This window comes from Ovis aries, chromosome 6, assembly GCF_016772045.2.
Source record: "Ovis aries strain OAR_USU_Benz2616 breed Rambouillet chromosome 6, ARS-UI_Ramb_v3.0, whole genome shotgun sequence".
Classification (NCBI taxonomy): Eukaryota; Metazoa; Chordata; class Mammalia; order Artiodactyla; family Bovidae; genus Ovis; species Ovis aries.
The window spans coordinates 69050667-69065237 of NC_056059.1; the positions used below are offsets into that span (position 1 = coordinate 69050667).

The 14571-nt window shown below is 46.3% G+C and overlaps 1 protein-coding gene across 7 annotated transcripts in view; it reads right to left on the minus strand.

Moving 5' to 3' along the window:
• USP46 (ubiquitin specific peptidase 46) overlaps window positions 1–4074 on the minus strand; it is a 73221-nt gene extending 69147 nt beyond the window's left edge. For 2 of the 7 annotated variants that reach the window (XM_015096502.4, XM_060417117.1), the window contains exon 1: window positions 3896–4074. In XM_015096502.4, the coding sequence (XP_014951988.1) occupies window positions 3896–3931 (36 nt within the window). In that variant the 5' untranslated portion in view covers window positions 3932–4074. Of the gene's footprint in view, window positions 1–1135; window positions 1208–1356; window positions 2655–2924; window positions 3042–3895 lie in introns of those variants that run through there. The other 5 variants (XM_012179968.5, XM_060417118.1, XM_060417120.1 and 2 more) reach the window with 4 other exon arrangements.
• Window positions 4075–14571: the final 10497 nt, after the last annotated feature.

Here is a 14571-nt window from a genome sequence, read left to right on the forward strand (position 1 = left end):
TGACAACCAAATGTATATACACATTAGTTCTACAAGTTGAGAAAGAAACTACGGTCCCAAGAAACACAACAATTTGTTCAATGGCACCATTAGACTGAAGCTTAGCTGGAGAGACACCCAATAGCATAGATTTCAGTTCTAAGCTCTTCTGACTACAATCATAGAAAATAAAAGAATCAAACTCGAATCAAATGCAAATTAAAGAAACATCCTGCTGTGATCACCAGTTTACTGTCCTGCTTCTGAGATTTTGCTCAATCTTGATCCATGTGGATAACCCACTGTATTCAGATAGTTTCATCTTTACCAATGTTATGCCCACAAGATAAGAAACCATTGAGCTCCTTGGGGACAGCGACTCACCTCGATCAATTACACACCTGCACATAATATGTGCCGACACTAACACAGAGATCCTCAACAGATGGCCATTTCCAGGCACAAAACGTAATCTATTTGACACACGGCATTCCTTTCACGGAATATTTTACAGCACTATTCACAAATGAAATTAAGATTTGATGATTTAGGCCAATCTGCATCCATACAAGTCACATTTCTAGAGGGCACATTTGGTTTCTACTAACAAATGCTTCCTCTTTAGAAAATTCCTCAGGCTTTTCAAATAGAAAATCTACCCCCCAAAAACCTTTCACTTACAAAAGTTAAACCCATTAGCCTGGCCAAAATCAGAAGACTATCAACAAGGGACATTTCCTCATGCTTGGTAGCAGCTAATACATTTAAAAAATTACAACATACCAGCCAAACAAGCTTTACTATCTCTGAAGCAGACACGCTGTGTAGCTAAGGTGACAAGCCCTCAGCAAGCTGATCAAGAATCACTATGGCAGGAATTCACACGAAGTGAAATTAAGACAAACGGGAACTCGCATTAAACTGCCAATGGACAATAAAACCTCGGGGGTAGAAGACAAGTAGAGGGATGGGAGTATTTTCCACGACCCCTGTACCTAAAACTGGCACAAGAAGTGTGGGGAAAAGAGAAGGTGTTTATTTCTCAATCACACAAGGATTTGCAACAAGGTTTTTCCTGCTCTGCTGCGTCCTTTCTTGTCTGCTGGATGAAACAAATCCAGACTCAGTACTAGGTCCTGGTTTGCACAAGCCTTACCTAGAAGGATGTATCTTCTATCACTGTTTCTGTGACACACATCAGCCTGTTTAAAATATGCCAGATGACCTGCTTTTAAAAAAAAAAAAAAGACGCAACTGTCAACTGTCACTTCTTACTACAACTCCATTTGGTCCCAATGGAGTTTGGGACTGGGAAGGATCAGTTAGAGCCCCCCAGAGAGAAAAGAAGTGGTGAGGAGAGACCCACAGAAGACCTACCTGGAAACAATTCATCATTGAGTGAAGAATCTTAAGCGAGGTCCAATGAAACTGTATGTCTGAACAAGTGAAAAGACAGCAGTCTCATCACCCAGCCTCCTCTGTGGGAAGCAAGACTGGGAGGGACCAGGGCACCAGAGCAGCCTTTTATAAGGGGGCGGGATTAAGGACTCCCACCCCAGTCTCCCTGTATGGGCTTGGTTTGCATAAACAAACATTTATCTTAGCATTTATCTTAGCAGCTGCTTACATCAGGTCCAAGAAGACACTGTCCTTTAAACAACTGAAGATGACATAATAATGAGAAAGATGAAGCTGATCAGCAACACGTGATACTCAGTAAGTACTTGCTACCTAGTAGGCTCAGTAACTCCTTTAATACAACAGTCGCATGAGGAGGAACCATTATCATCCCCTTCTTGTAGATTAGGAAAGTAGGAGAGCAACTGGTTCTGGGACAAAAAACTAGCATATGTTCGAACCAAAACCCTGAACCCAGGAAGTCTGACTTTAGAGCCCAGACTCTTTATGTCCCTTACTCTAGGCACAGGGTCTATATCGGAATGTACAACTCCCGAGTTGTGAATTATTGGTTCCTCATCTCACTTGGGTGATGATCCTAAGTTTGGTGCCTTTTTAAGGACTTCACATGAGATGTCAATTCTCCACAGCCCACTCCTCTCGTCTGCCCTGCAGCTTGCCTCTCTAGCTGAGTTTTGTTGGAAACAGGTTGTGACATTCTGCTCAGGTGTGCCAAGAAGCCCCAGCTGCACTGAGGGCAGAAAAGGAAAAAAGCTGGAGGCTGGCTTCATCTTGGCACACGCTAGCTCTCAAGTTTCCAGCCTGCTTCAGTACAGAGGTGTCACCACAAACAAGCAGGGCAGGAACACCACCACCGACGGCTCCACTGCCCTGTAAGCCCAAAGCCACCAGAGCAGGCACGAAAGAGTGTTAGAGTTGCTCTGGTTTCACAGTTCCCCTCAGGAGCTGGTCTTAGCAGACAGAGAAACCGGGAAGAGAGGCATCACCTTTTCACTGCACCAAGCAACATTAATGCCATTCGACAGGAGGGAGCAGGGGGCCTGTCTCCGCATGGAGAAGAGAGGAAATGGAAACCGGCCAGGAGCCACCCACCACGTCTAACTGGTCCTGAGCCAGTATTTTTGCAGCTGTCACCCCGGGAAGGCCCAGCTTTTGCTCTGCCCACCACAGCAGTAGCCACGTCCAACAGCGCTGAAAACTGAAGCCAGCGCCAGTGGGTCTTGATTCCATCCCTGAGTAACACATGGCTCCTTAATGCTCCTTTCCCATGTGTTAATCTTGCAGGAGAATATGGGACAGAAGATTTGAAAAGCTGGGTGATGGGGGAAGGGCAGCCAGATCACCTTACTCCCAGGCTTTTCAATCAAGCCTCCTCAGATTCCCTTTAGCGGCCTGTGTTACTAGCTTGAGAGGTTTCCCCAAACTGGTATTAAAAGAGCATGTGTTCCATCCAGCTGGAGGAAGGGGAGACAGGATGGGGGTGGGGTGGGGGGTTGGTCCTTGGACAGCCAAGGCAAAGCACACACCCTCTCATCGTGCACAGGAAGGCAGTGCCTCACTCCAGGGGGCAAGCCTTGGTCCCCAAGGCTCTGACAAGTGGAAGTACCAGCAGGAGGCACCCTTGAGACCCAAGGGCTGGAGGTTGTTCCTGCAGAAGGCAAAGCAATGGGAGAAATACAAGTTAAAGTGATCACGATGTCGTGGGCCCCGTCCTCACCAGAGCCCAGCAATGTCCTCTTGCTGCGTCCACACCCACCGGTCCACACTTGGGTCTACAGTGACAGGCAGGATAACCCTGGAGACCTCCTCCATGCCCCCCAGACGGCCTGCATCCTCAGGACCTTTAAATGTCACTGCCTTATGACCTTGTTCCCCTTTCACAGATGGGGAAACTGAGGCATCCACAACAAATGACCGTGCTTTCCCAAACCAGGTATAAGTTCACTTCCCTGACCACAATTTTGCACTTTTTTTTACAGCTCTATCACATTTCAGATTTCTCCAGACACACCGACTGCCTCTGCAAAGTGAATCTTAAATACAGTTTAAAAGAGTGAACTCAAAAATCAGATAAGGGCGGTCAGGGTGTCCGGCAGGGCTTTATCTTCGGCAAGAACATGGTGGGCGTCCCCCGCGACCCCAGCTTCTCCAACCTGGTCCCCCGGGACGTCCGGGTTCGGCCTACCTCCTCCCCCCAAGACGCTTCACCGCAACCCGAGGGCGGAGGCGCAGCGGCTCAGGGACGCGCGGGCGGGCGGGCTCCCGGGTCTCGGGGCCGAGAAGGGGGCGGGGGGCTCCGGGCCCCTCCCCCGACAGCTCTCCGGGCCGCGACCGGCCCGCCCAGCCCGGGGGCCGGGAACTTCTGGCGGCGCCGCACGGCCCCCGCCGCCCCCACCCCCACCGGCCGCTCGGCGGGCGTGCAGCTCGGGTTTCCCATTCTTCGCCTCCCCACGCCTGGGGCTCGACCCTCGAGGCGGCGGCGGCGGCGACCACTCACCATATTACAGATGGAGGCGATGTTTCGGACAGTCATTAGTCTAAAGGTTACAGCGATCCCGCACCGCCATCTTTACAAGGGGAAAACAGGACCGGCCATGGTGGAGCGCTCGCGGGGAGGCCGGGCGCGGCGGCGGCGGCGGCGGGGAGGCGGCCTGGGGTCCGGCTTTCAGTTTGGCTGGGAGAAGGGAGGCCGGGAGGGAGGAGAGGAGGCGGGGAGGGCGGGGAAGGCGGGAGGCGGGCGGGAGAGCGGAGGGGCGGGGAGTGGCGGAGCGAGGGAGCCTGGGCCGCGGCCGGCGGCGCCGGGAGGAGGGGCGGCCCGAGCGCCGCGTGCAACCCGCACGCCCCGAGCGCTCCCGCCGCGCTCCGGCCCCGACCCGGCCCGGGTCCCCGCGGCTCCTCCTCCCGCCTCCGCCGGCCGCCCCGGCTCGGCTTTCCTCTTTTTTCTCTCTCGGCGTCCTGCTTCACTCCGAACCGGCTGGAAAGCGCGGCCAGGCCCCGGCTCGCGCAGCTGCAGCCGGTCCCCCGGGCGGACCCGTCCGCGCCGGCGGCCTCCTCCGCCCAGCTCCGGCCCGCGGCGCCGCCCGGGAAGCGAGACCGAGCCCTCGCTGGGTGTCGGCCGCCGGAAGGCGCAGCGCGCGGGCTGGGGACTCGCGGCCGCTTTCTGTCTTCACTTGTTCTTTCTGGCCGCGCGGCCCGCAGCAGCCCCGCGTTTTCACGTTCCGGCGAGTGGAGGAGGCAAGGGGCAGGGGTGACTACGTCCAACTTTTCGTTTGTCCCTGGGTTTCCAGCTAGATGGCACCAGCGGGGACCCACGAAGTAAATGGGGTCAGGACACGGCAGTGCCGAGAGCCCTTGGCCTGCCGGGTCGAGGGCGCCGGGAGGGGACGGGAGCGTGGGCCGAGGCGCGCTTGGGCAGTGGGTGACAGCAGCAGGTACAAAGGGGAAGTCTCAGTACTGGATAAGGACTAGGGATGGTCCAGGGAGCGATGGAACCTGGAAAGAATGAAAAACAAACTTTTCCGCGTCTTCTAGAAAAACCTACTTCACTCGGGGCCACCCAGCTTCTTCAGGTTTGGAGGGTCATTGTATTGGCTCATACACATTTCCTGCATACACAGTCGTGGTTTTTAACTCAAAGCGCGAATCTACACCACTTAGCAGTTACATTCTGTGAAGTGGAGGAGCCCATTTCCGAAGGTGTAAAACAGTTCTCATACAAAGTTGCAGTTTTATGCTTTCAACAGAGAAGTTGTACGAGGGAAACGCCTGACAGTTCTTAAACCCATATATTTAATGACAAATCGAATTAGAGGAGAAATTAATGAAATTGAAGATAGCTTTTATCTAACCAAGAGGAACATACTGGGAAAATAGCTCACTTCCTGTCCTCCATTATCTATTTAGTGTTAATGCTCTTTAGTAGTTGAAGACCATTGATTGTTAATGTCCCTAGGACCTGGGATGGAAATAAGACAACGGAGACAAAGTTTCGTTGGGGGTCATCTTGGCTCTGGATATTTAATGGATTTCCAGACATCAATTCCTGCTTAAGTTATTCTGCCTACATCTTATTTCCAAACAGATCCTGATAATGATGGTAGCTCACTTTGACTTTTTACCATTGTCAGTCATGATGCTCTTTACATTCATGACCTTGGTCACCGCCAAACCCATCGGATGACGGATCCTATTATAATCGCCTTTTGTAGGTCAGTTAAAAAAAAGCTTAGGATACCAAGCATCCTATTTCCATCATGTTACCCATATGTTACAACTGAAGCTGGGGTGCTAATCTGGCTGAGCACCTTGAAGACAAGAAAACAAAACACCCAACCTATGGCCAGTTAGGGTAACTGACACCTGGGTGAATGTGCCTGCTCAGTGGCTCAATCACATTCCACTCTTTTGCGACCCCATGAACTGTAGCCCTCCAAGCTCCTCTGTCCATGGGATTCTCCAGGTAAGAATACTGGAGTGGGTTGCCATTTCCTCCTCCAGAGGATCTTCCCCACCCAGGGACTGAACCCGTGTCTTTTGCATTTCCTGCATTGGCAGGCAGATTCTTTACCACCGTGCCACCTGGGAAGCCCACAACTGACCTATAAAGGTTTAAAATATTATACTTGAGGAAAGTCATAAAACAAGTTCAGGAGCAACCTCAAGGCTAGAACTTAGGACTCAAATTTCACAGACATTCCACTGTAAAAGCATTAATACAAAACCTTAAATAATACAGAAATTTTATACCATAATAGAGTTCAGAATTTCTGCCATTAGTATAGCATAATGGATGGCAAAGTCCACAGGATTGAAAATGCCATTGACACGGTGAAAATTGAACATCGTTGGATTACTGAGTGCTATGTCAGCAAGGCATCCTTTGCATGAACAGCCTATAGGCTAAAACCCGTGTTCAATATAGACAAACATTCAGATTGAAACTCAGTGAATTAGAAACAACAAATCAATTGAACACAGCAGATCTTGTCAGACTCATGAATAATTAAATATATTTTTACACTACTACGAGGTTCGTATTCACAGGCCTAAATCAGAAAGGGCATTAGTTGAAGAACTGTAACCTCAGTCTTTTTCAGCGGTAAACATTGTTTGGAGGTGATAAGATGCAAAGTAATGAAAATGTTGACAAGCTAATGAGAATTTTTAGGAGAAGTGTTTCATGTATAGGGGCCAGCTGATACGAAGGTATAGAGTAAAATCTGGGCAAAGTACACACTTGGGAAGTTGGGACATAGGCTAGCACTAAACAGATGAAGGAACATGACTCAGGCCAGGCCAGTGAAAGCACCACATGGCCCAGCCGCAGGGACTGGTTCAGCTAGGAGGATGTGATATACGCTGAGTCAATGAGAGTTGGCCCTGGGTCTTTGGGGAAAGAAGTGCTCCCCTGCTTTAGTTTGCTGAGCTGGTACGATATCTAGAGCTTCTGTCTTTCCACTGTTTGAGTGAAGAAAAATAAAGCTGAGAAATGCAAAACAACATCTTTTGTCCTACTGCTGCCAAATCTATATCCTGGCCTCTTCAGCAACTCAAGGTGGTAATGTCCTTGTTTTCTTCGGTCGTTCAAATTGAGTGACTGCTGCTCAAAACAATTCTAAAACATCATTGTCTCCCTGTTCCCAAAATTCATTAGGTTCATTCTGAATTCATGGTGTTCCCTTTTCCTCTGTTCTCTTCCCACTACGTGGATATTTCATCTTCTTCTCCATGATGCCGTCCAAGGTTGCTTCCCACCACCACCAATGAAGTATATGCAGATGGTTCGTGCCTCTCTGTTGTTACCAGTTTTGTGTCATTGCCCTCCTGCTTCCCCTCTTGGCTTAGTTACCGTTATGCAGCCTCCAGAACCCTTCATGGACCTTATATTTGTGAATTGCTTATGGCATCCGGCACACAGCATGGAGACAGTAGAGTGGGTGGTTAAAAAGGGGAGTCCTGGATCCAGACTCTCTGGACTTGGGCAAATGTCTTACCTTCTCTATGCCAAAATTCCTGGATCCATAAAAAGAAGAGGCCCTTCATAGAGTGATTGTGTTAGTTTATGTAGAGCATTGTGATTGTGTTTGTTAGTTTATGTAGAGTATTGTGATTGTGTTAGTTTATGTAGAGTACAAAACTATGGCTGATGTGCATTATAAGTGATCACTGCTATTATTTTTGTGCATGTGTTTAATAATATGTTTCTCATCTCAGATGTGAAGTGAGAGGTCTGTTTTTGCTTACCATTTTACACCTAAGACACAGTGCCTGGTCCGAAAGAGCAGGCAAGAAATCAGATATTAAATATTTGGGCAATTGCCTCTCTCCAAGTGGCCTGGAAGCTCCTAGAGGGAAGGTACCTTGTCTTTTGTATTAAAAACTATCTTATCTGGTCTGAGCCTGTGCCTGGCACATTCATCCCTCTCACTTTCCCCTCATTGCTGAATAGGTTATTGCACCTCATTTGAGAGGCAAAGACTAGTAAATATTTGCTTGTCAGGGGAAAAACATTTTCCTAGTTGTAGACTTCAGTTTAAAACCAGACTGGCTTCTGAGGGTTATATTTCAATTCTGTGAGGAACTTCATGAGTCTTTTCCCTTTTACATCACGTATACAGCAAATACTAAAAACATGCTTTGCACCAGGTGCTGTGTGAGGTACTGTTATGCCCAAGTTGCGAAATCTCCCAATGACCACCAGGGAGCCGATATCCAATGCAAAAGCAAGAGAGTTTTTATTACCAAGCTCGAGCTGGGGCTCCCACCTATATCGATGCAGTGGCTATAGGGAGGAGCCCCGAGCTCTGGGTTACATTGCTTATATAGGGTATTCTCGAGCGAAAAATTTGAAAAACGGGAGCTTCTGGGTTGGGAGATGTCTAATTGGTTACCTTCTGTGGAAGGGTTAGGTGTTGGGTTCTGATTGGTTCCCATTTCTGGGGCTGGCCACGGGTTCTGATCGGTCCCTATTGTCGAGGTAGACCACAGTTCCTGAGCGTTAAGTCAGGAGATTTTGGTCTGGGGTCCATTGGCTCCTGAGTGGTGGGGTGAGGTCAGGGGATTTCCAAAGGCTCTTTTCCCGGAACCTTACAAAATGGAGTTTTTCTGTTAACAAAATGGAGTAACTTAGATTCTTCAGTACCAATGATCCTAAAATAAGAGGAGGCAGTCACAGCATTCTGCTATGGTCTGTGTTTCTAGCGTGATGGTCATTGGCATCACTGTGGATGTCTTCACTACTTTTTGCATGCAGTTAATATAAAATTAGGATAAGCAAACTTCAGAGTGAATTCCTACAATGAGAAAACTACCTCTAAAGTCATGAATGTGTTTATGGGTGGTTAAGATTCCCTAAGTCTTTGGAACAACTGACTTATTTTGAAGTGTCAATTGAAATACCATTGAAGGACTTTTAAACTGGGCTAGAACATAATTAGATTTCTATTTGCTAATACATTTTGATTAACTGAAAGAAGAGATGACTATAGCTGGCTACTGTGTGGGGAAAGAGGGTTGACACAGAGCAAAAGTGCTCTAGGGGAGGCCAGTTAGAAATCCATGGAGATTCCCAGAGCTCCTCGGAGCCTGGGTTTAGGTAAGGAACAGCAATGGAAAGGGGAGAAGCAGACAGACTGCAGATGTTTTTCAAGGTTGTCTGGGATGAGGGACAAGGATGAGTCAAAGATAAAACCCAGGTTTCTGACTAGAATGAAAAGGAATGTCATTTTTTTTTTACTATAGAGAATGCTGAAGGAGAAGGTGCAGGTGTAGATGGTTGAGAAGAAATGAACTTGATTTCAGAGGCTGTTAGAGATAACCATGAAACAACCTGAAAGGTTATGTCAGGTACCAATCTGGGGCTCAGAAGAGATGTCTGGGGTGGGGATAAGTCTGATTAACATAGAGAAAATAACAGAAGGCATGTGCTTATGGGTGAAATTGCATAGGAAGAGTTTGCCAAGGAGTGTTGACTGAAAGTAGACACAGGAATAGCTGGGAAGAGCTCCACCATGCAACGGATCAGGTGGAGGAAGGAGGAGCCAAAGGAAACGAATCCAGTGCTTCTAAAGTGGTAGACGAGAAAGGAACAGTGGTAAATGCTGGAGTGCTTCAAGATGGGAGGGGGTAGTCAGCAAGTATCAAGTACAGCTTAGATATCAAAGGTGACTAATAACATTGTTCAATTCTTGAGCAAAACTTTAAGATGCATTCCTCTGACAATCCTGTGGAGGAAAGCCCTGTTATAGTCCCCATTTTAGAGAAGAGAAAACCAAGACTGAAAGGGTTTAAGTAACTTGCTCAGATTCAATTAAGCACCAGAACCTACTACTGAAAAGTTCTTTGAATTATATCAAAGGGAGTTTGCATGGAACAGTTAGGCTATTGGATATTGGATCATTTGTATCAGATTAATAAGAGTGAGATGAGAAAACAGACTAAAGGTGTTTGGCTTTCAAGGGAAGAGGAGATAAATAGATAATTAAAGTTACCTTCCTGAAGTGGGTCTCTGCCTGGTTTGCAAGGACCTCTTTAAATCACTTCACTGTCTGTGCCTCCAGGCCTGCAACCTCACACCCCCCCCCCCCTCAGCTAATTATTCTGCCTTCCATTTCAAGTCCACTCACTCCTCAAAACAATTCAAAGCGTGCTTCCAGAGGAGATCTTCTCAGTCTCACCTTTCTTGGTAGGTTTTTATCAGAGATCACTTTTGACATTTCTTTAGAAACCGGAAATGCCTGGCACAATGCTATGTACACACAGGACGCTCTCAGATAATTAACAGGTAATTAATTCTTTACCTACAACACTTGGCTCCCTTGATCAGAACTATTTTGCTCTCCATCCTGCTTTCCTGGCGGTTTTCTCTTCAAGTTCTGATCTGAATTATACAGAATTTAGCCATCATGCATATGGGGAAGGCAGGGTTTAGAAGGTAAGTGCATGATGAGGAAGCTGAAACAAATAAGCTTCCCTCATTTAGAAATGAGACTTCTAAAGAGATTTGATCATAAAATAAGGAGAGATCTCAGAAGCCTAAGGAAGGCAAGGGAATCAATGGAAGGGTTTAGTCATTTTATTTTTTCTTTCACCATAATCATTAGTACATTTCTCATCAAGATGTGAGGAGCCAGTGAACCTACAAATGACGGTCAGGTCAAGCGGCTTCCCAGGTGGCTCAGTGGTGAAGAATCCACCTGCCAATGCAGGAGATGCGGGTTTGATCCCTGAGTCAGAAACATCCCTTGGAGGAGGACACGGCAACCCCTTCCAGTATTCTTGCCTGGAGAACCCAATGGACGGGGGAGCCTGGCAGGCTGCAGTCCATAGGATTGCAAAGAGTCAGACATGCCTGAGCGCAGCACTCAGTCAGGTTGAGCGCCCAAGAGCTTTGGAAAGGAGGAAGTCGTCCATCCATTAGACTGAAGAAATTAACAGGAGATGGCCTCCACTGTCTTAGACAGGAATAGAAGCTCCATTGCTCCCAAGGGGTTTTGACTGCTTTCTTTACTGCCATGGCCCTCAGAACAGTAAGGCTCTTAGAAGGCTCGATTAATATTTGTTGAAAGGGTGTTTGAAAGGATAAGATTAGAAGAACTCCAAGTATAAACTCTAGTATAAGTGAATCGTTGTTCCAATAGCCTAATCAGATTTAGAACAGGCTTTCTTTGGGGGCACTTGCATTCCTTCCATGTCCATAAACACTATTCACAATAGAGGAAAGATGTATGCCTCCTCACCAGATTATACACGAAGGTGTGCTCCCCAGCCCATGTCTGATCGCTTGCATAGCTTTAACAACCTCCTGACAACCACTGCCACCTGGTGGAAGGGCAGGGATTCACAAGTGACACCTGGAATGAGACTTCCCTCCAGCAGCAGCACTTTTAAGTGTCCTTTGTGGTCATGCTCTTCCAGAAAACTGGCAACCATGTGGTTCGTTGAAAGCAAGATTGACGTGAACTCTCACTGTATAGTTTTGTCTCCAGTGAATGTTTAGGGTTCTACTCTTGCATTTCATCTCAGAAAAAGGGGTCAGTAATTTAAAAATAAATTTAAAAAAATAAAATAGGGTCAGACAGCCAAATTAAGAGTAATAAGGCCATGTGAGCAGATCCTCCTACTGGTGGCTGTGGTGCTGTGTACCCTGAAAAGTACTGTACACATGCCAGTCATCACCTGCCATTGTCAGTGGTCCAAAAGAGGCTGTGAGGAGCTGATGGCTTGGGATGCTCTACATACTCATTTGACAAGCCTTTCAAGACCTCCATGAGCTAGGTGGTGGTGGTGGTGGTTTAGTTACTAAGTTATGTCTGACCTGTGACTGCATGGACTGTAGCCTGCCAGGCTCCTCTGTCCATGGGATTTCCCAGGCAAGAATACTGGAATGGGTTGCCATATCCTTCAGGGCATCTTCTTGACCCAGGGATTGAACCTGGGTCTCCTGCATTGCAGACAGATTTTTTTTACTGACCAGACAGATTTTTTTTTTTACCAACTGAGCTATGAGGGAAGCTCAGTAAGTGAATTCAAATGTTTCAAGAGTACAAATTGATTCAAATGATTACAAATGATTTCTGCTGTTTTTGATGGAATTCTGGTTCAATTGAAACAATGATACTGTGGATGTTTCCATTTTAAGCACACTACATTCCTTGCTGTTTAGACTTTATTTTTAAATAAAAAGGACAAATCAAGGTAGCTTACTTCTTTGGCCATTTAGTTGAAGTCACTTATAATAAGTGTCAGCTATTATTGATTCCTATCGGTTATAACAACTTTTTAAAAGAGCTGTTGATATTATGTCTAAGAACAGAGTATGAGACTTTTACATGTTTTTAATATTTTAAATTAAAGCACACATGCAGAACTTCTAATTTTTAATTAAAACATATATACAGGCATAAATGAGAAGGCGATGGCACCCTACTCCAGTACTCTTGCCTGGAAAATCCCAGGGACAGAGGAGCCTGGTAGGCTGCAGTCCATGGGGTCGCTAAGAGTCAGACACGACTGAGCGACTTCACTTTCACTTTTCACTTTCATGCACTGGAGAAGGAAATGGCAACCCACTCCAGTGTTCTTGCCTGGAGAATCCCAGGGACGGGGGAGCCTGGTGGGCTGCTGTCTATGGGGTCGCACAGAGTCAGGCACGACTGAAGCGACCTAGCAGCACAGGCATAAATCTTAAGTGAATTGTCACAAAACAGGCACACCTGTACAACCATCACCCAAGTGAAGAAATAGAACATAACCAGCATTCCTGAAGTCTTAGCCCATGCTCCTCCCAACTCCTCTCCCCTCTCAAACCCCTACACTGACTTCTAAATCAATAGCTTATTTTTGCCTGGGTTTTCTGTTTGTGTTTATCTAAATAAAACCATGCAGTGTGTAACTCTCTTTTGTGTGGCTTCTTTTGCTCAGTATTGCAAGATTCAGCCATGTTGCTCAGAAGATCTGTATTTTGTTAGCTCTTGTTGCTATGCAGTATTCTGTTGTATGAAGATATTACAGTTTATATAAAAATTCAACACTGATGGATATTTGGTTGGCTTTCATCTTAAATGTCTTACCAAAAAACACTTCTATGAATGTTCTTATATGTGTCCTTTGGTGAACATGCACACACTTTTGTTGGATATACATCTAGGTATAAGTTGCTAGGTCATAGGGTAGGCATGTTTTCAACTTGGGGTGAATGCCAAACTGGTTTTTAAAGGGGTCATACTAACTTACACTCACCTGTTGCTTCACATGGCTCAGTGGTAAAGAATCCACCTGCAGTGAAGGAGACACAGGAGACGCAGTTTCAATCCCTGGGTTGGGAAGATCCCATGGAGAAGGAAATGGCAACCCACTCCAGTATTCTTGCCTGGAGAATTCCATTGTCAGAGGAGCCTGGCCGGTTACGCCCATGGGGGTCACAAAGAGCCGAACACAACTGAAGTGGCTTAGTACAATCAAGCTTTTTAACTTTCGCCTTTTGCTAAGTATGCCATATATAACTTAATAAAGTGAAAGAAAGTGAAGTCGCTCAGTCGTGTCCAACTCTTTGCAAACCCATGGACTGTAGCCTATCAGGCTCCTCTGTCCTTGGGTTTTTTCCAGGCAAGAGTACTGGAGTGGGTTGCCATTTCCTTCTCCATATAACTTAATAATGCTTATTAAATATTTTTGGTACTGAGTCCACATCACCCTGTTTCATTGTAAGCCCATCTCAGTAAGGTCCATGTCCCAACTAGTATAAAAGCAATAACATAGACATGTGACAAGTACATGTGAATCATCTAGCAAGAAAGGGATCCATCCCCTCTCTCCTCAAAATAAAACAAGGCAGAGAAATGAATAGCCAGGGCCTCTAAGCAGTAACAGAAAACAACTAGCTTTTTAAAAAGTAAAGTGTTTAAGTTGTAGAATAATTGAGTATTACAGTTATGTTAATCTAATTCAACTGCCTTGGAGCCGGGAGAGATTAAACGATTAAGACCCATACCAGTTGCGGACAGAACCAGAACTAGAATTCTAGTCCCTACATCCCTGGTCTTTTGTAGGGTACCTAAAATTTTATTCAGTGTACTTTCTTAAGTCTAAAATTTCGCTTTGAACTCAATTTCCTAGAGTTCAGATTACTTTTGTAAGTGCACTTAGTTACCCATGAAAGAACACTCTGTCCACATGTTGTAATTATATAGCCATGCTTTCTGTGACTAATTAGAAGACAACTCAACACTGAAATCCAATCCCAACAGAACATGCCATCTGGCTATCACTCTTCAGAAAGACAAAAGCAGTCTGTCAAATTCCCACTACTGTCTTCACCAGCAAGTCAAGACTAAGAGTTTTATAGAGCAATCCATGCAAATACTCTGCTGTCTTCCTCTGAGGACTCAAGGGGGTTTGAGGGCTAGCTCCTTAATGTGGTGACTTTCTTGTAGGAAGATTTCACTACTGACCCACAATCAGTAGATTGTGAACCTGAAGTTATGGCTGCGTACTGATCTTTGTACATTTATCCAGAACTTCTAGATGACAAATGGCACACAACTGCAAATGTCTAGCCTTTCTCTACTGACCAAAATGTAGCTAATTTATCCCTACGAAGTTCATGGTTTGAGTTTCTGCTTCCTTTGTGGCTCAGCTGATAAAGAACCTGCCTGCAAGGTGGGAGACCTGTGT